This window comes from Sebastes fasciatus, chromosome 23, assembly GCF_043250625.1.
Source record: "Sebastes fasciatus isolate fSebFas1 chromosome 23, fSebFas1.pri, whole genome shotgun sequence".
NCBI classification, from domain to species: Eukaryota; Metazoa; Chordata; class Actinopteri; order Perciformes; family Sebastidae; genus Sebastes; species Sebastes fasciatus.
The window spans coordinates 10,735,727-10,761,515 of NC_133817.1; the positions used below are offsets into that span (position 1 = coordinate 10,735,727).

The following is a 25,789-nucleotide window of genomic DNA, read 5'->3' on the forward strand; positions in this document are numbered from 1 at the left end:
AGACAGCTGCTCTGTCTCTCAAAACTAAAAGTACGCCTTAACTCCATGAGGGTTACTACCAACAAGTTTCCATAAACAAGGCAAAAAAACATGGAGAAAAGCTCACTAAGCATAATGGACGGCCTCTCAGGTTCACAGAGTAAGATTGGTACAAAAGATTAAAACACTACAGGGACTCTGAACAGGCCATGCAGCATTTCTCTAAAACTGTTCAGCTTTGTGACTCCATAGTCGCCATATTTTGATCCAGAAAAGTACAGTGAAAAGCAACCATTTGAAGATAATAATAATTATGTAGCTGGAGCAAGTGTTAAGTGAAATTTCAAACAAGAGTCCCAAGGTAAAGTGGTGATACGATACCTGCGTGAGCCCTTCTCAGCCCTATCGCTCTTGCTGCATGCCGTAAGAGCAATGTGCAACACTTCCTGTGTGCGTTGCCGCTCAAGTATTCACTGTCAAAGTGAAAACGTAAGTGCATGCATGAGGTCTGGAGGCGGAACCAGGGTAAGGTGTGTGTGTGTGCACAACAGATTAACTGCCACACAGAGGAATCTAAACTGTTTGAGTGTGTGGAAAGAGCCTGGCTTAAAAGATAGGGTGAGAGTTTGAAATCATACTCGAGAGAGAGTTCAGGAGGCTCACTAACTAATGATTAACCAGATCAAAGTCTATATTTTATAATACATGGTTATAAGATCTGATGGAGGCTTGTATCATTGGTTAAAGGAGGAAATTATTTATAAAGGAACTGGGCTTTGACCTACCAGTGAATCAGTTACAGAAAGACATACAGAAGGCAAACAAGTGAGGCAGCATGTTCAGTGGGAAGGAAGGAAGTAGGGGTGGGGAAAAAATCTATTCACCCATGTATTGTGATTTTGAAATTGATTTTTTAATGCGAGAATCGATATATTTGCTTCATTTGAGTCTTTGCTGAGGTAGAAGGAAGTTACTGCTTTTATTGTTGTAGTCTGAGTAACGTGGCATCATATCGTATCCGTCAACCAAAACAAAACGCAATGAGCCGAAACGACAAAGTAGAAAACGTCAGAGGGTCGGCATGGATATTACCTTCACCCTCACATTTTAAATCCAAAGTGGTAAACACTACACATCCAGTAAAGGATTGAAACACTTTGGATTTCACACATTGCCAGGAAAAGCAGAGCTAGACATTATGGCTAAAGTTGCATGCTAACTCTGTCATGGACAGGAAACGTTATCGAATTGCGGTAACATGCGGTCAAGCCAACCATCACTCTCATCTCCGTGGTCAAATCGGACGCTACAACTGTAGAGCATCCATATACTGATATTTATGGTAAATACAATAACACAAAACTGACCATGGATGTATAAAGAAAACAGAGCTGACGTTGAGAACTAGAGACAGACTTGGCAAAGTTAGCGGAAGTATACACGTGTGACTACGTCTGATTTTCAAAATAAGGTGTTAACAAAGGGAACTGTATATACAAAATACATATATGGAAATAAGATTGATTGGATTATATTCACCAGAAGTATAAAACGGTACATGTACCTTGTAAATTAAAACAAAAATACCACTAATTTGTGAGGGAAATGTCTTTATTCTTTGAATTTTGGGTTGCTGAATTTTTTTTAATAAATAATGCCTGACAATGACTGATATATTTGACTTCAGGACATGTCAGACTACATACATACTTAAAATCAAACATTTTTACCGTATTAATTTAGATATTTTCCAAATTAAAAGTCCCTAGAAGTGTATGATTTAACTTTATCCTATGGTCTAGTGTTAAAAAAGTTAAAACAAAAAACACAATTGTAATATCGAACCGCAATACGTGATAGTGTTGAATCGGGAGATAGGTGTATCGTCCCAGCCCTAGTATTTTATAATACACGGTTTTAAGATGTGGTCGAGGCTTGTATCATTGGTTAAGGGAGGAAAATATTTATAAAGGAATAGGGCTTTTGACCTACCAGTGAATCAGTGGCAGAAAGACATACAGAAGGCAAACATGTGAGGCAGCTTGTTCAGTGGAAAGGAAGTAAGCGTGTTTGAATTTATGTGTTCATAGCTGGAGGGTTTGTATCATTCATGTCTCCACTCCTCCTAGGAAGTGGAAAGGAGGGCCTAGAGAGTTGGAGGACACATATAGACATACAGGCAGTCATGATCAGACTTGAACATGAACAGCTATGGCGTCATGCACATGAAAAGATGATGAGTGAGAGAAAGAAATTACATTTTTGGAATTTCTTGAAGTTCAAATTGAGGCGTGCAGCTACGTATGCACTATTTATAGCTTTGTCAAGAGTATTTAACAAGGAACAGATGTGATTTAAAATGCAAACACCTGCTGAGAGAGGGCGAAGAGGCAGAGTGGACGAGCGTGGAGAATGGAGAGATCAACAGCAGGAGAGAAAAAGAGCAGCACACTGACTGAACAGCCAGAGGCAACGCCTTCACTCCTAAAGAGCTCCCACTTGCTGCCATGGCAACACTACGTATTCTGTCGGCGTGTGCGCGCACGCCGAGCTCTTGTGTGTGTGTGTAGCTGTGGATACACACACACACACACACACACACACACTGCGTTAGCCAACAGCTGGTCACGCTGCTGCAGACTTCAGGGGGATGTGGAAGGGGACGTGACGCTGGCTCGCTGGTGAGTAACCAGTATCCCAGACTCGGCTGGCACAATACGTCAAAGAGATGTGTGTGTGCGTCCAGTTACGCTCTGTCCCTCTGGTCTGGATGGGACCTGCGCAGCAGCAGGTGGAAGCCCCTTTCAAGCTTGTTATCTGCTTTTGAATAAAGCTGCAGCAGGCGATCGGACGCAGAGCTCGGACGGACAAAGAGCGAGTGAGAGAGTCAAGGCGAGGGGTTTACTCCTACCGTGGAGCGGAGGAAGGGGGGCGGGCGCGGTGGGACTGTTTAAGACGCCATGTCTATGTGAGGGCCACCTGTCACTCAGGCCAGTGACCATGGCAACAGGCCCTGCGCAGTGCAGAGGGGAGGGAGGGGAGCGAGGGGACAGATACCATGGCAACACAAGCTGTCACGGCAACAGCTCTGATGAAGGCCGAGAGGAGGTCTCTCTCTCTCTTTTAAAGAGACAGGAGCCCCTCCATAAGTTGATGACGTGTGTTATTCTTTAGTCATACGAGAAGCTTCATGTAGTTGACCAGAAAAAGCCGATGTCCTTGACGAGACTATAGGAAACAGAGAGGAGGGGCGCTAGGAGGCTTGTTGCCATGGCGCCATGCACCATTTCTGTTTTACTGACTCAATGCAGCGTACACATGTGCAAACATCCGGCTACAGCATTAGTGAAGGATCAAGGAAAATTATGTGGTGTACGCTGGTTTGCATGTGTCACATACATCCACATTATAGGCTTACTGTCAGTTTCACATGCTCAGATGTAGTAAATAGCTGAGTTTATGTGATGAGCAGTGCAAGTATAATCAATGGCAAGACTGAACTGTCCATTAGAGCAGACACCAGAGGGGCCCTGCTTCCATGAACTGAAAAATCCCATTAACAGTAACTTTGTGAACGTGGGAGAGGAGATGTATGTGGAAAGAGAGGTTTGAACCAAGCCGTGGAGTTAAGAAAAAGATAATACAGCTGCTTTGGTCATTATAGAAGGCATGTTGGGCATATTCAGAGGAGAGGGGGCAGAGGAAAGTATATTACATCAACTAAGTGTCAAATGCGTGTGTGCAAACAAGCCAAAGAGTGGTGAGAACAGTGTAGCGGCACGATTATGGCCAAAATGATAATCACGATTATTTTGATGATCGATTTTAACGACAAAATATTTTCATTGCACTTTCACATTTAAATACACAGACCACTGCTTTCACTGGGGCTGATCCGATTGCCTCGAAGCTTCGACCGTTGCCATGGTATTCAACCTCCAAATCACTATTCAAATTTTTTATAGGTATATACATACATACATACATACATACATACATACATACGTATGTAATAATAATGTATACATTCCAAAATAGCCCATGAAATAAGGAATAATCCCACAACATTAATTATTATTAGTTATTCTCAAACAGATATCGCTGTTTGTTGTGTGTAGAGGTGCGTATGTGTACAGTAGTGCGGTGTCTACACTGAAACGGGGGAAATGGAGACGGAAAGACAAAAGAACATTGCTACGCCGCGCTGCTCCGCGAAGCTCTGAATATTTCTCACTGAAGCTACGAAGCCCAAAAAATGGTATTGGGGACAGCCCTATTACTTTTCAAATCCGCACTGCAGCCGCAACATTCAGGATTGTTTCTCACAGGCTGCCACTGTAGGGGGCGCCCGAAGCGGCATGACGGCTCCCCAAAAGTGAAGCCAAAGCATCTCGATCGCTGGCTGTTAGTTTATGAAGTGCTTGATTTGATATGCAGCGGAGTTTTCTATGAGCGACGCATTTTAAACGTCTTTGAGTCCTTCAAAAGCGCTATATAAGTTGAATTTATTCATGTTCATTTAATTGTGGGAAGTCAAAATCGTGATCGCGATTGATATTCGATTAATTGTGCAGCCCTGATCCAAAGCACTTTTTAAAGGACCTCCAAATAGGAACTTCATAGCAAAGACACAAAACTTCCTAGTTCTGCCATATCCTAACACTTAAGAATGGCCCGAAGCCATTATGAGGCAGGTGGCCAAGTATGCCGATTGTACCAAATTATTGTAGCCGCAGTAAAGGAATCTTCAGAGGATAAAAGGACTGCTTGGTGTTCAGATCTCAATGAAGAAATAACAGTAGAAGAATGGCAGGATATTTGTTTACAATCTCAAGTCCAAACTATAAACTCTTGGTTCAAACTGCTTCAGTACAAATGGACAATGAAAATATACATTACTCCAGTTTTACTCCATCGCATTAACCCTTATATACTTGATGTATGTATCATATATGGTATATATAGGGTAACTTGTTGCATTGCCTTTGGGAATGCCCAACCATACAGGAGGATTGGAGAGGAGCTTCCACTATGCCCTAAATTGTGTATATTTGGATGTTTTCCAGTAAACTGTAGGCTTAATAATACAAATAAGAAGATGGTTATATTCTGTTTACTTGAAGCTAAACATAAAATCGCTCTGTCATGGAAATCTATGAATAGACCAAGCAAACAAAGTTGGGCTGATGGATTGTTGCATTGTCTGGCTATGGATAAACATACATATATAGTAAAAGGGAAATGCAGCCCTTTTTATAAGATGTTGTGCAGCCCTAACAGTGGCAGTGAAACTGAGAATGAACTTTTGGCAAAGACCAAAGATGGTATGTAAGAATGAGGGGAGAAAATGAGGAAGTGTTGGGGCATACAAGGTGTGAACTGTCACGGCTTGGTGTTACTCACTCTGAGCCCGCAGCCATGTCCAGGTATGAGGTGTCTGCAGTGTCCACCCCTACTGGGATGACTATGCTCATGACGTTCTCTGCTGATCAGTTCTTGTCCTACTGAGTCCAGAGAATGGGAGTCCAAAACACTGAGGCATGCCAGCCACAGCAGTCATTGCAGACATCTAAGTGCATCCACAAGGCCTGAACATGGAAACAAAAGAGAATGGGAACAAAGAAAAATCAGTTAGTATTGTGTAGAGGCATCATACAGTGATGATCACTTCAACAATGTGTAATTTCTTTCACACCAAGAACAAAAGCGCTTGCAAGGCTGCAAACCTGAAATTACAAATCATAGTGAAAACGGGGTATTTCCAGCACATGTTGATGCATTGAAATGATTCATACTTTCAGACCAAGAACAGTGTTTGACATGGAAGGAATTTCCCCTGACAAAGCTGAGGTATTGACTGATGAAAAGCGAGAGGATGCAATATTGTAAAGTTGCTGTGATCTGCGCTAAAGCGACCTCTACATCTGCCAGGAAGGCTGCACTGTAAGAAAGCTCCCACAAAGGGGAGCAAGAGCACACAGAGCAGCCAGCCGCCATGAAAGGAGGGAGGAAAAAACGCAACACAGAGGCCATTTTTCCCCCCTTCGACTGGAGAGGACTGCTCTATTCTGAGCCCTCACACATCCCAATAAAATACTTTTTGATAGGAAAGCTTACATTTTGATCATTCTCTAGCTATTCACACGGAAAAAGCTGCTTTAAGATCAAGCCATCAATAATTAACTGCATTAGGAGTCAGTCGATGGCTGTAGTGTCCCTTTGGTCCCCGGCTCGGACTCATAAATTATATACTAGCGATAGTATTGATGGGAATATTAAGCCATGTATTTGTGTGTGATGTGAATCCAGACGGGAGCATGTGTGTTAGTGTGGCTGCCCCTGATACACAGAGCTCTGTTGATAAGCGGGATTAATGGGAGGGACAGATGCCGAGACAAAATAGGCTGGAGGTCACACCTCCGCCTGCTCGGGCCAAACAAAAGGCTCAGATCATGGCTCTGGGTGTACATGGGAGATGTCATGTATTGAGTGCTTCACACACAAGTAATAACACACCATCACATCAGAACATGTGTCTGCACGTCTATGGAGGTATCTGCCCGTTCTGGCCTAACCATGTCCTCTGAAGCACTTGCAAAAATGCATGTCGACACATAAATGTCTCTCTCCAGGGAACCTGCTCAGATGTCGACCCTGACTACACGGCATCTGTCAAGGAAACTCATACCTCACAGGGGAGAAACACACAACAGGAGATTCTTTAAATAGTAATTTCAGGTACTAATTCACCCAAATGCACTATTTGAGCCAGCAGGACTGGTGAGAGGCTCGCAGACATGACAGCTGTCAGCTCCAGGCCTAATTAATAGCAGGAAGAAGACCCCCGCGTGTCTGTGTGTCAGCCAAGGCTACTGATGGGTTTCAAATACTCCTGATTATGTGGGCACTGGGTTAAACAGTAGAGCTGGGACGAAACGTCTATCTCCCGATTCGATACTATCACGATACTTGGGTGCTGATTCGATATGTATTGCGATTCGATATTACGATTTATTGCGATTTTTGTTAACTTTTTTAACACTAGACCATGAGAATAAGTTGAATCAAGCACTTCTAGGGACTTTTAATTTGGAAAATATCTATATTAATACAGTAAAAATGTTTAATTTTTAGACATTTCTTTCTCAAATTAGTGGTATTTTATTTTTAATTTATAAGGGACATGTAATGTTTTATACTTCTGGTGAATATAATCCAATCAATCTTATTTCCATATATTTATTGTGTATATACAGTTCCCTTTGTTAACATCTTATTTTGAAAACTGGACACAGTGAGACGTGTTTACTTCCGCTAACTTCTCCAAGTCCGTCGCTAGCTCTCCCGTTAGCTCCGTTTTCTTTATACATCCATGGTCAGCTCCATCGTTTGAATGCATTTAACATAAATGTCAGTATATGGGTGCTCTACAGTTGTCGCGTCGGCTGGTGTGGCTTGACCACATGTTAACGCAATACGATAACGTTTCCTGTCTATGACAGAGTTAGCATGAAGCTTTAGCCATGATGTCTAGCTCTGCTTTTCCTGAAATGTGTGAAACCTGAAGTGTTTCCATACTCTACTGTATGTGTAGTGCTTACCACTTTAGGTTTAAAATGTGAGGGTGCAGGTCGTATCCTCGCGAACCCTTCGCCGTTTTCTACTCTCTAGTTTCGGCTCGCAGCGGTTTGTTTTGTTTGAAGGATACAGGACGGATATGACGTCACCTTACTCTGACTACAACAATAAAAGCGGTAACTTCCTTCTACCTCTGACTCAAATGAAAAAAAATTATTGATTCTGGCATTAAAAAATCTATTTCAAAATCGTAAAAGAATATTGCGATACATATGTGAATCCATTTCAGGGCTTTAACACTGGCAGAGGCATTTCATGATGGAACCTGATGTAAGCAGGACACTTTCCTTCAACGAGGATTGTCCGGTTTGCCAAAAACACTGAAATAACAGACTCCCCCTCCTTTGTATCATCTGAGAGGCCCAGTATGTTTTAGCTCTGGTAAATAGCTTTCCTCCGAAGCTGCCTGTTTGTTCCATCGTCCACTAGGTTCGTCTCCACTGGGAATCCTGCTGTCACAACTAAGGAATGCATACGCACAAGCTCACGCTTACAGATAACCTCTTGCTCTGTCCTTTCAAACATTCCTCTCTCCAAGGAAGTGTGCAAACATACATGCAACTGTGCTGCAGCCCAGACACAGTCAAGACTGACAAAGGGCGGGTGGAAAAAAGAAAAACAAGTACAGTACAGCAGCATTCCTGACTAAATCTGAACTGCGCTGGGACTGCTCCTCCTACTTCCTCTCAAAGAGCTGTCCATCACGCCGGAGAAACGCAGCCAAAGAAAGGAAAAGAAAAAAGAAAATACCACCCCCCCCCCTTCCCATACTGTGCCCAGTCACCCCGCCCAGCCGGATTTCTCTCCCTCCTCTGTGCATTTCCTAAATAAACCTGAGACTGTAACGCAGAGCGAAGGGGAAGGGGAGTGTCGCAGTTCCTAATTACAAGAGACCATTTAAAGTCACCGTTGGCCAGATCCACTGCTGTTATGGAAACAAGAGGAGCGAGGGGTGGGGAAAAGGGGGAGCATGCACAGTAGAAGAGGGACATGTAGCGTAAAAAACAAGCCACAGGATGGAAAAGGTTTGCGTCTCTGAACAGATTTCCTTGCGCTGTAGGGAGCTTTAGAAATCATCCACAGCCCCTCCATTTCAGAGGGCAGCGGGGTGGGGGAGGTGTACACGGGGTCTGTCTGACAGTGACGCTACACAGCCCTAAACCTGGGTGGACTCTGGGTGGCAGAGTGGAGCACACAGCGTAACCCAGTCCCTCCCTCAGCAAGGGGACACAGTCACGTCATTGTGTGGGGAATAACTATCCTTTTAAGACCGAACCGCACTGAAGTCAGTGAGGGAAAACCCACACCGCCGCACTCACAAACCATGCCGCTACAAACAACAGCTTTCCTCTCTCCTCCGTTTATTACCACTGCTCTGTTTGTGTTTTCATTCTCGTTTTCGCAGCCAAGTCTCGGCAGATTATGTTTTTCGATAAGTAGGAAAATGAGGGATCCCAACATGCCAAGCTGATGTGACTTCACACCGTCCTCATGGCTGGCTGCAATGACTCAGTTCATAAACAAACGGATAAAACAAACTCATATGTACACAGGAAGAAGCATGACCCACATGGAATGTAGGCCTGGCCCTCTTCTTCACGGTGTTACCCACAGTGGGACACGTTGCATCTGCCCTGTCCTTCATAAATCAGTGTGCCCAATGGCTGCCAGCTCTCCCCCTGCACTCCAGCACTGAAGGTGAAGTCATACATCAATACAGCGGGGGGATATGGATGCAAGCAATTTTGTGGCCACAATAGGAACTGTGCTACAAGCCAATACCTCATGCCATTCATTTAGGAGTCAGATGATGAGGAGACAGCAGTGTTGCAGTGTCCTATAGCGCTGCAACGATTAATCGATTAGTTGTCAACTATTAAATTAATTGCCAACTATTTTGATAATTGATAAAATCGGTTTGAGTCATTTTTTAAGAAAAAGAAAATCAAATTGCAGCTTCTTAGATGTGAATATTTTCTGGTTTCTTTACTCCTTTATGACAGTAAAGTGAATATCTTTGCGATGTGGACAAAACAAGACATTAAAAGGACGTCATCTTGAGCTTTGGGAAACACTGATCGCCATTTTTCACCATTTTCTGACATTTTATAGACCAAACAACTAATCGATGATCAAGAAAATAATCGACAATGAAAATAATCAGCAAAATGTACTTTAAGTATGAAAGGTAAATGTACTCATTCTGCTGGAAAATGGCCCATGTAACAGATATATTGTAATGTATGACAAAAAGAGTGTTCTGCTACACAAATTTATAGCATTATTTTAAGTTATTGTGTCTCTATCTTTGCTTTTTGTGTGAAAGAACAGATATTTCACCTCTTTGGTTTATTTACTTGAAACCATTTGAGAGGTTTAGAGGAGAAATGTGTTTATTTGTGTAAAATCTTGTTTCTAGGAAGAAATCCTTTATTGTCGAAATTAAACAGCAGTCCTGACGGTGCAAACACATATTAAACAGTAAGTACAAAAACAGTAAGATATTGCACACTGCTGAGTTGTAATGGCTCTATATACAAGTAATAAATAAATACGGAAGTGAGTATGTACAAAGGAATAAAACTAAGGTGCAGTTTGAATGCAAAATTGTAATGTAAAGCTGTAGAGACGTACAAAATATACAAATTAACTGAAAATAATTGTTAATTGCAGCCCTGGTGTCCTATAAGTAGCAACTAGTTAACAATAAAGGAGAAGGGCCAGCAGTGCAGCAGGCTGATAGACTCAAAAGAACATTTAGGAGGTTTTCAGGGCTACATTACATGTCTATATCACAGTGGGCATGGTGCTGCAACTCAAAAGTGCATCACAACAAGCTTGGTACCTTCTGCCAAGTGTTTTATCAGCATGGAGACTTTTTATATGAATGTGAGAAGACATATAATCCTAATGCAGCATCCCAAGGACAAAACACTATCCTCTGTGCTCAGTTCAAACAGCCAGGGAGTGAGCGAGTTAAAGTCAGTAGGAACAGGATCTGGCAGCAAAGCTGGGGCAGCCCTCCTGTAGTCTGAGTAATGTCTATTCGAGAAAACCCCCGGGGCACGATCTCTCCATCTCCCTCTCACTGCTGCTTACAGAGTATCACAGCCAGGCTCTCTGTGGTCAAAGGTGAGTTCCTTTAAACATTAGCAAATAAGATTGTAGGGCTGAGACGATACACCTATCACGATACTTGGGTGTCGATTCGATATGTGTTTTGATTCAATATTACGATTTATTGCGATTTTTGTCAACTTTTTTAACACTAGACCATGGGAAAAAGTTGAATTATACACTTCTAGGGACTTTTACTTTGGAAAATCTCTAAATTAATACATTAAAATGTTTGATTTTCAGCATGTATGTAATCAGAGATGTCCTGAAGTCCAATATATCAGTAATAGTCAGGTATAATTTATTATATTTTTTTCCAGTAACCCAAAAATCAAAGAATAAACACATTTCCCTCACAAATTAGTGATATTTTCTTTTTAATTTATAAGGGACATGTAATGTTTCATACTTCTGGTTAATACAATCCAATCAATCTTATTTCCATATATGTATTTTGTATATACAGTTCCCTTTGTTAAAATTTCATTTTGAAAACCAGACAATGTTACACGTGTATACTTCCCTTAACTTTGCTAAGTCCATTGCTAGCTCTCCCGTCAGCTCTGTTCTCTTTATACATCCATGGTCAGCTCCATCGGGGCCGTTTAAATGCATTTAACATAAATGTCCGTATATGGGTGCTCCACAGTTGTAGCGTCGGCCGATTTGACCACTGAGATACGAGTGGCGGCTGTCTTGACCGCACGTTACCGCTATATGATAACGTTTCCTGTCTATGACAGAGTTAGCATGCAGCTTTAGCCGTGACGTCTAGCTCTGCTTTTCCTGCAATGTGTAAAGCCATCCAGTGTTTCCATCCTTTACTGTATGTGTAGTGTTTACCTCCTTGGATTTAAAATGTGAGGGTGCAGGTCACATCCATGCAGACCCTTCGTGTTTTGACTCACAGTAGTTTGTTTTGGTTGATGGATACAGGACGGATATGACGTCACGTTACTCAGACTACAACAATAAAAGCGGTAACTTCCTTTGACCTCCGTATACACTCAAATAAAGCAAATATATTGATTCTGGCATTATAAAATCAATTTCAAATCGTAAAAAAAGAATTGTGATCCATAGGTGATCGATTTTTTTCCCACCCCTTGTTACATTACACTGCATCTGTGTGACTGAGCTTGTGCAGGCTGATCTGGTTGTCAGAGCAGGCACATAAGCAGCTGGAAGCTAATTACAGCATTTAGAGAATGTAAAGTGCAGCCAACTAAAAATGTGCATGTGTGTCCAGAGAAAATGAGGAGAGGCAACTCAGCATCTACAGGGCAAAAGAACTGTAAGAGCCACTCAGGTCCCATTACAGCATTGTTCAAGGATCAATTTCACGCCTGGACCGCAGTGCCGTTACATCACCGACATTGATGGCATATCCCCTCTTTATTCAGCCCATCCTGCCTCAAGCTCGAATGCTATTGTAACACAGGCGCAGCAACAGGAAGAAGGCTAGGAAGGTGTAGCAGGGCTGCAGCCTCAGCAGCCCTAGAGCCACCTGTCGGGGAGGCAGCTTGCTAGCTTAAAGAGGGATCTGTTACGGCCCAGCTAGCAGCATAAAAACAGGTCACCTGAGCCCTGGCTTCTGCTCCCAGCTGGGATACCATGTGACTGTGCTGGGCCCGCTTTGTCTCTGGGTCTCTCCGGGTCTGGGTACCACACAAGTGTGATCACTGGAGACCAGGGAGCCCCACATGGTGAGGTGCGTATCTACAGAGACGTACACTTCACCTACACAGACGTGCTACTGTTTCAGGGATGAGAGTTTATTGTCTGGAGACAGGAAAGAGCACAATAACAAGGGGAGCTCCTCCAAGTGCAGGAGGAGTGTCAAAGAGTGAGTCTAAGGCCTTCATCTGTCCTGTCACTATGTCAATACACCAATAGACATCCTGTGCACTAGGGGTGGGGAAAATTGATTCACCTATGTATCACGATTTTTTTAATTATTTTTTTCACAATTTTGAAATTGCTTTTTTTAATGCCAGAATCAATATATTTGCTTCATTAGAGTCTGTGCAGAGATAGAAGGAAGTTACTGCTTTTATTGTTGCAGTCTGAGTAACGGGACGCCATATCCGTTCTGTATCTGTCAACCAAAACAGACCGCTGCAAGCCAAAATGTAGAAACGGAGGATCGGCATGTAGACGACCCTCACATTTTAAATCCAAAGTGGTAAACGCTACACATACAGTAACGTATGGAAACTTTTGGGGTTTCACACACTGCCAGAAAAAGCAGAGCTAGACATCGTGGCTAAAGCTGCATGCTAACTGTCATGGACAGGAAACGTTATCATATAGCGGTAACGTGCGGTCAAGCCAGCCGTCACTCTCATCTCAGTGGTCCAATCAGCCGACACTACAGCTGTAGAGCACCCATATACTGACATTTATGTTAAATACAATCAAACGGAGCTGACGGGAGAGCTAGCGATGGACTTGGCAAAGTTAGAGGAAGTATACACGTGGGACTACATCCAGTTTTCAAAATGAAGTGTTAACAAAAGAAACTCTATGCAAAATACATATATGGAATTAAAATTAATTGGATTATATTCACCAGATGTATAAAACATTACATGTACTTTATAAATTAAAAAGAAAATGCTACTAATTTGTGAGGGAAATGTCTTGTGTCTGGAAAAAAATAATAAATAATTCCTGACAATGACTGATATATTTGACCTCAGGACATCTCTGACTACATACATGCTGAAAATCAAACATTTGAATGAATTAATTAAGATATTTTCCAAAGTAAAAGTCCCTAGAAGTGTATGATTTAACTTTTTCCCATGGTCTAGTGTTAAAAAAGTTAACAAAAATCGCAATAAATCATAATATTGAATCGCAATACTTTTAGAATCGGCACCAAAGTATCGTGATTGTATCAAATCAGGAGATAGGTGTATCGTCCGAAACCTAGTGCTGGATATTTGATCGTATGTGTGCCTGAGAGTCTGTCTAGGGGTTAGGGTGAGAGGAAAGGTGTGTCATCGGAGACCGCTATGACTCCCTGCTGCCCTGCCAGAGTGCCCTGTCCCTGTGGCAGAGGGGGGAGTGGCAGCAGCTCACCTCCCGTCACCATCTCTGTCAACAAAGCAAGCAAACACACTTCGCTGCTGCACAAGGCAACCAGGCATATATATACAGCCAGTCAGGTATTTACCACTTTCAGCTCCAATGTCATGTAGACAGAGGAAAAAAGGGAGTGAGTATCAGCACAGAGGCCTCTGCTCCTTTACAAGGAAGAACAAGATGGCTGGGGATTTTGTGTATTATGTAGCGGAGACTGATTAAGCACAGCATACTCATCTAGTAGTAATAAAACCTCCACACAAGAGAAGACCCTTTGGCACTTACTATTATGTGAACCATATCCGCAGGCAGCTGAACTTCATTACAACGACAGAAGCTATACAGACCATTCAAGTGCTTAGCGATGTTTATGATATGAATAATGATAGAGTGAGTTTAACTGACCCTCTTTTGTCTACCGTTCACATGGTATGGTTTGAAGGCCTCATGCTGCTACTGCCTGGTGCTTTAGTCAAACAAGCACCTTCATATTAAACATCCATTAACACTGATGGCCCGCACTGACAACAATACAATATCTTCACCCAACAGCTAATCAGCTGTTTAGAGTCATGTAAATCACATGTATGTTGTTGATAGTTTGAAGTACAATATAACTAAGCATATTTGTGGTTCAATTTGCTTCAGCGACTGTAACCTTTTTTCCTTTTCTTCACTGAACCGACATTAAAATTATCAGGAGGAAAAGAGAAAAAACAACTTGGCAAAAGTCATGAACAGGCATTTCAGCTGAATAAAGTGCCAAAGTTTGTCCCACAGGGTGACGTAGAGGAAAGGCCAGCTGTGCCATACCATCACAGGGCTTTGTGAGAGCCCAAAGGCTTGAAACCACTATCCTGGGCATTCAATTTTAAACATATCCTATTATATGAGGGAATATGCAAGATTAGTATTTGATGTGATCAAGGCGATTTTCTTTTTTACTATTGTGTACTTTAAATATATGCAGTACAACTGTAGGCTGTAATATTACCTTGCTAAATATAAATATCAGATGAAAACACTGACTGGGACATTTTTTGCATTTTATTATGTCTAATAAATGTTTGTTTAGGTTAAGTCTACTTTAGCTAAAGCAAATTTAATATTCCACTGATCTTCACACTCAGTACAAACATCAAACTATCCTCCTTAACCAACATTAAAATTCAAAATGCTTATTATTATCCAGCATAACTAACCAGCTCACATCCAACTTCTATAAAATATTGAGAGCATTTCTGCCACACTAAAGGGGATACATGCTAAACAGTAAAGAGGAAATGCAAACCACGAGTGCAGGGGACAAACTACATATTGTTTGGAGGTGATATGTGGCTGCAGATATGTATTTTGGCAATGTTTGTGTACCTTTATGAAGCCATCAAACAGTATATAAATGTGCTCTTTACAGTATTTTTGCATTGTAACCACGACATGCTACAAAAAGCGCAGTATTATCGATGCATGATGTTGGATTGTTTGACGTTATTGTTATGAAGTAAAAAAAAAACTAAAAAAAACGTGTGTTGTGTAGTTGCCTCCCAGTGAGTATGTCGGCGATGCATCGTCATATCCGTTCTGTATCTGTCAACCAAAACAGATCGCTGCAAGCCAAAATGTAGAATACGGAGGGTCGGCATGTATACAACCCTCACATATTAAATCCAAAGTGATAAACACTACACATACAGTAAAGGATGGAAACATTTGTGGTTCCACACACTGCCAGGAAAAGCAGAGCTAGACATCACGGCTAAAGCTGCATGCTAACTCTGTCATGGACAGGAAACGTTATCATATTGCGGTAACGTGCGGTCAAGCAAGCCGTCACTCTCATCTCCATGGTCAAATCAGCCGACGCTAAAACTGTAGAGCACCCATATACTGATATTTATGGTAAATACGATCAAACGGAGCTGATGGGAGAGCTAGCGATGGACTTGGCAAAGTCAGAGGAAATATACACGTGGGACTACGTCCAGTTTTCAAAATGAAGTGTTAACAAAAGGAACTTTATGCAAAACACATTTATGGAATTAAAATTAATTAGATTATATTCACCAGATGTATAAAACATTACATGTCCCTTATAAATTAAAAACACTTACAATATTTTTGCAGTACTTGTGTAGTAATTGTCTATGATAATAAACCTCATGTCCCATCATTTAACATTAACCAGCTCACATCCAACTTCTATAAAATATTGAGAGCATTTCTACCACACTAAAGGGGATACATGCTAAACAGTAAAGAGGAAATGCAAACCACGGATGTAGGGGACAAACTACATATTATTTGGAGGTGAGATGTAGCTGCAGATATGTATTCATATATGGTTAGTTATGCTGGTTAATAATAAGCATTTTGAATTTTAATGTAAAATTGAAAATTACTACAAAAGTACTGCACAAATAGTGTTAAGAGCACATTTATATACTGTTTGATGGCTGTGATATGTGGCTTGCAGATATGTATTTTGACAATGTTTGTGTACCTTTATGAAGCCATCAAACCGTATATAAATGTGCTCTTTACATAGTGTAAAGGGCACATTTATATACGGTTTGATGGCTCCTTAATGGCTACTTTTTTTGCAGTACTTGTGTAGTAATTTTCTATGATAATAAATCCCATGTCACATCATTTAACATTAACCAGCTCGCATCCAACTTCTATAAAATATTGAGAGCATTTCTACCACACTAAAGGGGATACATGCTAAACAGTAAAGAGGAAATATAAACCATGGGTGCAGGGGACAAACTACATATTGTTTGGAGGTGATATGTGGCTGCAGATATGTATTTTGACAATGTTTGTGTACCAATGTTATGAAGCCATCAAACAGTATATAAATGTGCTCTTTACACTATTTGTGCAGTACTTGTGTAGTCATTTTCTATGATAATAAACCTCATGTCCCATCATTTAACATTACAGCACGAAAACAGGAGCAATAGCATAAGCAGTGACGCATGTAACAGGGGTACTATGTTACTCGTTTTGGGAATAGGCACAACAACAGCGTCAGTGATTGTAACCACGACAAGACACAAAAAACGCAGTATTATCAATGCATGATGTCGGATTGTTTGACGTTATTGTTATGAAGTAAATGTGTTGTGTAGTTGCTTCCCAGTGAGTATGTCGGCGCTGCAGTCAGTCCTGCCGATAGGGGTGTGGAGGGTAACAACGTTGCTATTATGTTACCACAACACCCTGGCTGCTGTCGCCATTTTCATAGCGCTTTTTTCCTCTCAGGGACTGCGAGACATATTCCGTGTGGCAAAGGGGAGCCTCGGCCATGGGAGGAAAATCCCCCCAAGAATGCATTCAATCGCCTCTTTCATACACTCTACCTTAAGTATCACTCTGTCGGTACAGTCTCTGTGTTGTTACCAGTAAGGCTTGTTTGTGAGTTCCGTCGAACAGCAGAGCTAACAAAGCTAATCGGGCTAGCAGCAGCGACGGCCTCTCTGGAAATGTAGCAGCAGGCTAAATTCAGAGTAGCGAAGCCCGCTTTAAAATTACTTATTGAATACGCTTTACATTTGACTTTTTTTAAACAAATATGGCAGAAAACGATATGTTTAACACAATGTTAATTTTTGGACCGTAAACAAAAATTACCGTTGGAAGTAAACGGTCAAAGCTAACTGCAAGCTAATGCTAGCAATGTCAGCTAACACCGACCGTTGGAAGTACAAGTTTCAAAAAGCTAACGGCAAGCTAATGCGTAGATAAAGCTAGCACCCGACCGTTGGAAGCTAACGTTCAAATCTAACGGCAACTTAGCACCGACCGTCCGAAGTTAACGACAAGCTAATGCGTAGATAAAGCTAGCATAGTAAGGTTAGCTAGCACTGGCCCTTGGAAGTAAACGCTCAAAAGCTAACGGCAAGCTAATGCGTATAAAGCTAGCAAAGTCGGCTGTTTGCACCGACCGTTGGAAAATCTAACGGCAAGCTAACCGACCGTTGGAAGTAAACGTTCAAAAATAACGGCAAGCGTATAAACCTAGCAACGACCGTTCGAAAAGCTAACGGCAAGCTAATGCGTAGATAAAGCTGTGGATTAATACTTGGGTTCATCGCAAGACAGGAAACATCAACTACTTTGTGGGGCAAATGAGTCGATTGCACATAAACGGTGATTTCAGGTCGCAATAGTGCCAGTATAGTTCATTATGGAGATGGAGTTTGTATGACTGGGGATCCCAAATGGAGCACGGAGCACCGAGCACCCCCCTCCCCCAACCCCAACAGCTTGCAGAACTCAATACACCCTGAATCTAAATTAAGTGATTATACTTTAATAACAAAAATACACGTCGTTAAATACACGTGGGTTTATCTCCACGATGCCATAAAAAGGCTCAGTAGATTACTGCGCAATTTTTTATAACAGTTAGTTAGCTTTGAGGACATAACGGGACTAAAATATGTGTTTACATGCATGTTTAAAAAGCTCTGTGCTTTATAACAGTGTGTATGAAACTAAAGGTAATCCTGTGCTCTGGTAAGCAGGGTGAGAGGAGCCACCACCACCACCACGACACACATTTGTCTTCTTACTTAAATGTGGTGTTTTCATGCTGGCTAAGTATTGCAAACGTTATATTAGGTCACATTATTTACACTAATCAACCAACAGAGGTACTGGCGCGTTTGCTGACAGCTGCAAGGACTAATCTAATGTAAAGTAAATATATAACTGGTTGAAAATAAAGCGGGTTGCGTTATATTAGGTCACATTATTTACACTAAAACTGTGCGCAACATGGCCCCTGCAGTGTGACCATGAAGTCCTTCTAGTTTAGTCAAATAAGTATTAATTAAGCACACTAGTTCACTGCTGTTCATCTGTTGTTGACCGTGTCTTGCTGTAGTGAAGACATTATAAGGACTATCTATATGGGACAGCCATTAATCTAATTGCAGCTTTTCCCCCTTCTCACCATAATGTTGTATATTTGGCGTTAAAAGGCTCGCTTTAACTATAAATAATAATCACAACAGGACCTGTACATAAGAATTAAGCTGGATAACTTTGTTTTGTATGACCACACTTATTGAAAAGAAGAGGTATGTGTCAAAGCTAATTTAAGCTACTAGTAGCATGCGTTAGTTAGCAACTCCTGGCCAACTTTGACACTTTGTATTTGGAAACTTAACATAGTTATACATTATAATTAAAGGCACATATGTTAGGAAGAAGGATATAATATATACAAGCTCCGAGTGGTGTTGATAAAGCTAGCTAGCTAAGCTAAACTCAGCATGATGAGAGCTAACTAAAGCCAACAATAGCCTCGGATTTGTGCTCTCCTCCTACAACTACATTAAATGCACTTTACTCACCGTTTTATGTCCACTCTGGAGGATGTGAAGAGCAGATAACCTGGGTAAAGACCCCCGTCGCTTTTCCTTCCACACAGCTTTCCAACAACCAAAACAATACTTGTGTGCAAACACACACTGCGGATCCCCTCAGCAAAGCTTTACAGTGTTTAGCATTTAAAGGTGTTTCTAAAAGAGTACTTTGCTGTGGTAAAATCCCCGGCTTCTTGTTCTACGAGGTGACAGTGAATGTGGCTGTAAATCAAGTCGGAATAGGTTAAAACTGTGCGCTAGTCATCGGTAGACTTTTTAGAAATTAGATCCCCTCAAAGCAGTCTCTTTTGCCTTTGCAAAAATGGCGGCCCTGCCAGGACTGGAGAGACTCCGCCTCCTCCTCCTCCACCTCCCTCCTCCTCCATCACTAAACCGGGGCTCCGCCTCCACACACTGCGGGGCTGCCCAGCCGGTTTCACAAGGGCAGCACCGGGACCGCGCTTCGCTCCGCTCCGTGCGCGTCCACGACTCTGATATCCTCTCAAGACTATTTATGTCTAACAGATTTACCTTGTGCTGCTGCAGCCCTGCACTATTTACACAATTACTAGAGACATTTGGATCTTAGAAAATGAAATCATTGATAAGTGATAAATTAAACTTGCTTAAGTCATATATAACGGGTGGTTTAATAATTGTTTTTGTTAGGATAAAAATAGCCAGATTATTCCACAAAGTGTCTGTCAGATAATTATATAATTATTGCACAGCATCAGATAATTATTGCACAGAGTGATCAGGATATGTTATTGCACATATTCGTAGCAGTAGATTTACAGTATTTACATTGCACAAAAAGGGGTAATACAGACCATACCATACAACATTATTGAACTTGTCATAATAAACCACACACACTAACCTACATGTTTTATATGATACACACTGGATTTACTTTGTTTATATAAACAAAATCAAAGCCTCTGTATGTTATTTATTTGTGTCTGTGTTATGCCTTATAATCATACCATACCAACCTTTTTCCCAACTGCCATAAACCTCCTGAACTCTGACATCTCCTCTGTCTGAGTTGAACACGTGCAATGTAAATGTGCAATAACGTTTGTGTCACTTTTGTGCAATGTAAATACTGTAAATCTACTGCTACGGATATGTGCAATAACATATGCTGATCACTCTGCAACAATTATTTGATGCTGTGCAATACTTATATAATTATCTGACGCACTGGAGCTTTTACTCTTGTGTGTTATACTCTATTTCAGCTTCTATCCTAGCTTTTATTTTTAGCTTGTTTTAATTTTCTAATCTTTAATGTTTTTATGATTTTATAACTGTTTTAATTATGTCTTAATGTTCTTTTGCACTTTGTCGCAATGTTCTTGAATGTTTATGAAAAGCACTTTGAAATGCCCTGTTGCTGAAATGTGCTATACAAATAAAGCTGCCTTGCCTTGCCTTGCCTATAAGTGATGATTAAACTTGCTTAAGTCATATACAGTATAACAGGTGGTTTAATAATTGTTTTGTGTTAGGATAAAAATAGCCCCCAATCATGCAGCACATTCATTCGCATGTGGTGTTCTGGTTACATTCATGCACCGTGCAATCTTCATGATCTTTCTGAAAGTGAAGTCAGCTGTGGGAATGTTTTTAATCAGGAGGTTTTTGTTTTTCCTCTCCTTCCTCTTAAGGAGTATTTTGCCTCAGCATGAACCCACATAGCCAGATTATATTTCATTTAATATACAATGCTTTTGATTTATTAAAAATATATATAGATTTGACCCCCAAAAGGTGGGCTGAGTAGGCCAGACCAGATTTTTTATTAATGCAGAATGCTTGTGACACTTATATTTACTCTCTTGCATATAATTTGCACATTGATTTACTACCTCATCTTATTTTATTTTAAAACAAAATTGTAATTTGCACACTTATAGTACTTTGCTGGTGTATAGAGTAGGTTATTGTTATTCTATGTTCATATTTTTATAGTGTATTCTAATATTCTTTATATTGTGTATTGTGTATTGTGATATTATCTCTAGTGTTGATATGTATATTTATTGTGTGCTGTACATTGCTTAGATAACCAGCTGCTTTAACTTTTTTTTTTTAATTCCCCAATTTGGGATCAGTAAAGTACATCTATCTATCTATCTATCTATCTATGAATCCAAAATGTGCCTATTTTGAACCAAAATCCTTGATTTTTACCACTGGCATGGCTGAAAAGAAGCACCTAAATCCACTACCCAACGCAGGAGGAGGCAACTAAGCTGTTATGTAACCCCTTACACAAGAGCAGCGTTTTTGTGTATTGAACTGATGTTAGGAATGGAAACACTGACCAATAAGATTAAGTCAAGGACAAAGAAAACAGACCTATACAGGGGGTACAACATTATTGAACTTGTCCTAATAAACCACACACACTAAAACCTACATGTTTTATATGATTCACACTGGATTTACTTTGTTTATAAGATAAGATAAGATATTCCTTTATTAGTCCCGCAGTGGGGACATTTGCAGTGCACAGCAGCAAAGGGGATAGTGCAAAAAACAACAAGCATCAGCTAACACAGTAAAAAATAGCTAAACAAAGTGTAACAAAATATGAACCATTCTAAATCGAAGGAAGTATAAAAATAGTACAGTATTGCAAATAATCAGACTATTAACAAAATTGCACAAGTGGAAAATGATATTGCACAGTGAGAATGAAATGAATGAATGAAATTCCACCTGAAAATATCAGGTTATTGTCAGTTTTTCTGTGAGTAAGTGGTCTACTGGGAGCAGTGCTGGTTGTGGAGTCGGACAGCTGTAGGAAGGAATTTAAAAAAAAAAATAAAAATCCTCTATATGTTATTTGTGTCTGTGTTATGCCTCATAGTAGTAGTTGCAATTTACAACCCTTTTGATTTATTTAACAACCTTATTATAGGGGCGTAAACTGAGGCATGTTTGACACAGAAAATAAATAATTCTTAGCAGTCTTTTTACGACAGCTTTTATTGTTGTGGTGAATCTGTCAAATTTCCAGAAAATATGTCTGTAAGAAATCCCTTTGACATCATATGTTTGAGAGAGGATGTTCTCATCCTTTCCATCTATTGACCCTCCCCCACCTCCTCCACCCCCACAACCGCATCCACCCGCACATGCGCAGTAGAGCAGGACCGCTGCAACTGCTGCTGCACTGGACAGACAGACAGGGCTGTTAGAAGTAAACCTGGTAGTGGAAGAAGGACCGTTTAGACTGAACTGGACGTTAAAAGACGCTTCTTAAGGGGAAATGTTAACGGTAAACGGCTGTTGGAGGATGCTGTGAAACGGGTCCGATTTTTCCAGGAGAGGATAATATTTTTGAGGAAATAAATAAATAAATAAATAAATAATTAAAAAAAAGGGAGAGTATGACAATAATTTCACTTGTTTTGTTTCATTTCCGTTGTCCTTTTATGTATGGCACATGCTCTTTGTTTATGTCTTTGCTATGCTTCTTTTGTATGTAAATGTTTTTTCTGCTGTTACTATGTATACTGTCATTTTAAAATAATAATAAAAACCAACATAAAATAAAAAAAACAATAAAAAAAAAAGCGAGAGTATGACAATAATTTCACTTAAAAACTTTAAAGATATTGCATACATTCATTGTTTTTTATTGCTTTTTTATTTTGTGAGGAAGAAATTGTTGACAGATATAATTCCATTTCTTTCATAAATACAAAGAAATTAGGCTTTTTTTTGGTAAATTTACACTTTTGAATTTATTTATTTTTTTTATTGTGTTTTTTTATATATTTTTTTTTATTGTGTTTTTTTATTTATTTTTTTTATTGTGGTTTTTTTTTTAATGTTGATTTTGTTTCATTTCTGTTGTCTCTTTTATGTTTGGCACAGCTCTTTTTATTTATGTTTTCGCTATGCTTCTTTTGTATGTAAATGTTTTTAATGTTTTCTGCTGTTACTATGTATACTGCCATATTGAAATAATAATAAAAAAAATAATTCTATACATATTTTTTTATATATTATGATTTTTTATATAATATTTTTATATATTATATATATATAAATATATATATTATATTATATTTATTTTATATATAATATAAAATATTTTATATATTTTTTATTTTTTATATATATATTTGTTTTTGTAAAGGAAACTGTTGATGACATCATGCAGCTAGTATTGGTGGGCGGGCTCTGAGCTGAGAGGAGAGAGGGGCGCAACCGGAGAGCAATCTTCCACCAGGCGCCATTATGGTAACAAACCTACCCGTGTTTGTGCGTCTTTATCTTCGTTAAAACATGCGGGAAACTGGGTAAAATGGTAAATGGCGTCGACATAACGGTGTGTATTTTGTACACGACGTTGTAAAATTTGCGTTGAGCGATATATATATGTAAAAAAGAGCGACTTCCTTGATGTTAATTTGTTGGCGTTAGGTATCGACTGGGAACAAGATGGCGTCGAGGATTTCTTTCTTGTGAGTAGTGCACGACGGGTTCGCGAGGTCGCGCACTCTTGGGGCGGCGGCGCTGTCGTGCGCGTTCACGACACAGTGTTATTATTTCCTGTCTTTCACATCCTGAGTGAAGTTCAATTCACATCCACAGCAGCAGATAGAAAGCATTTTTTCTTATTAATTAAATTTTAATTGTGTAAATTTACCCCCAAAAAAGACTAATTTCTTTATATTTATGAAAGAAATGGAATTATTATTTTCCTAATTATTATTCTATTATTATAAAATTAAATGTATTTTGGTTTTTGAAGACGATTCTGTACATTTTTCAATTATTTTTTGACATTTTATAGACAACTATTCATATCTTAAAAATAATCTGCATATTATAAACAGCTAGCAAAAATAATTGTTAGTTGCAGCTCTAGTGGCAATTGTTGAAAAATGTATTTTTGTGGATTATGTGTTGACATTATGGATCAGATTCTCTATCACAGTGTGTATAATTTCATATTACAGTATCAATATATATTTACCAACAACAAGCCTAATTTCTTTGTATTTATGAAAGAAATTATATCTGTCAACAATTTCTTCCTCACAAAACAAAAAAGCAATGAAAACAATGAATGTATGCAATATCTTTAAAGTTTTTAAGTGAAATTATTGTCATTCTCTTATTTTTTTTTTTATCTTATGTTGGTTTTGTTTCATTTCTGTTGTAATTTTAGATAGATAGATAAATAGATAGTAACTTTATTGATCCTGAGGGAAATTCAAGTCTCCAGCATCACAGTTCCATAGTGCAAAACATGTTAGTGAAAAGGCAGTAAAAAAGTTGGTAGTGCAAAGTACAAAGTACAAAAAAAATATACCAGATATGAAAAGACAAGGAGATGAAGAAAACTGTTAAAACTGAATATAGTGCAGGGTAACAGCTGTGATACAGGACTATTAAAAAAGTGCAGAAGAGACTGTTAAAAATGAGTATAGTGCAGCAGCAGACACGAGAAATGACCTGTGTGTGCATGTGGATTTATATTTGTTTGTGGAGCTGATAAAACCACATTTTGCAATGGAAATATAACGGAAAAAAACTCTGACTGGGACATTTTTCAGCATTTTATTATGTCTAATAAATGTTTGTTTAGGTTAAGTCTACTTGAGCTAAAACAAATTTAATATTCCACTGATCTTCACACTCAGTACAAGCATCAAACTATCCTCCTTAACCAACATAACAATTCAAAATGCTTATTATTATCCAGCATAACTAACCAGCTCACATCCAACTTCTATAAAATATTGAGAGCATTTCTACCACACTACCCCTTTAGTGTGGTACATACATGCTAGACAGTAAAGAGGAAATGCAAACCACTGGTGTAGGGGACAAAATACATATTGTTTGGAGGCAGGGTCTGAAATTAACCATTTTCCTTGTAACGAAAAAACCCTCAACTATCTCTACAATTTGAGTGATGATCTGTGTATATATCCCCAGTTACATAAGCACTTTCCTTTGCCACCTTTCACACTGATATTAAACGACCATAAAGGGGATAAAACTGCCATGTACAACACAAAAGACACTACATCATCCTGATGAGCTCCCCTCTGCCAAATTTGTATTAGCTTTTGACCCCATCTAGTGGGCCATGCAGGCAAATTTATAGGCTATGATATTTTTTTCCCCACACTTTCATTTAGTTTTTATCTGTTTATAATGTTGAAATTACAACATTGAGTTATTTATGACCATTATTTACTTTATTTCTATCTTTTTTTTTTTATTATAAGGAATTTTCATGTCCACGGACTTCAGTGTGAAAAAGTTAAATACTAATCAACAAAACTTTTGTTTTGAAAACTTGAGTATTTACTTGAGTATTTCCATTTTCTGCTACTACAATTCAGAGGCAAATATAGTGCAGTATATAGTGTACCAAGTGCAACATTAAAGCGATGAACACATTAATGCATCATTAATAATAATTAAATAATATAACAAACATTATTCTGAAATTGACCATTAGGAATAATGAGTACTTTTACTTTTTGTTCTTTAAATACATTTTGATGCTAATACTTTGGTACTTTAACTTGCGCAAAATTTTG

General features: G+C 39.5%; 1 protein-coding gene across 25 annotated transcripts in view; it reads right to left on the reverse strand.

The window, feature by feature from the left end:
• kmt2e (lysine (K)-specific methyltransferase 2E) overlaps positions 1 to 19,544 on the reverse strand; it is a 39,587-nt gene extending 20,043 nt beyond the window's left edge. For 10 of the 25 annotated variants that reach the window (XM_074626140.1, XM_074626149.1, XM_074626144.1 and 7 more), the window contains exons 1-2: positions 19,191 to 19,535; positions 5,383 to 5,567 (exon numbers count right to left, since the gene is read on the reverse strand). In XM_074626140.1, coding sequence (XP_074482241.1) covers positions 5,383 to 5,453 — 71 coding nt within the window. In that variant the 5' untranslated portion in view covers positions 5,454 to 5,567; positions 19,191 to 19,535. Of the gene's footprint in view, positions 1 to 360; positions 497 to 5,382; positions 5,568 to 19,190 lie in introns of those variants that run through there. The other 15 variants (XM_074626161.1, XM_074626158.1, XM_074626155.1 and 12 more) reach the window with 7 other exon arrangements.
• Positions 19,545 to 25,789: the final 6,245 nt, after the last annotated feature.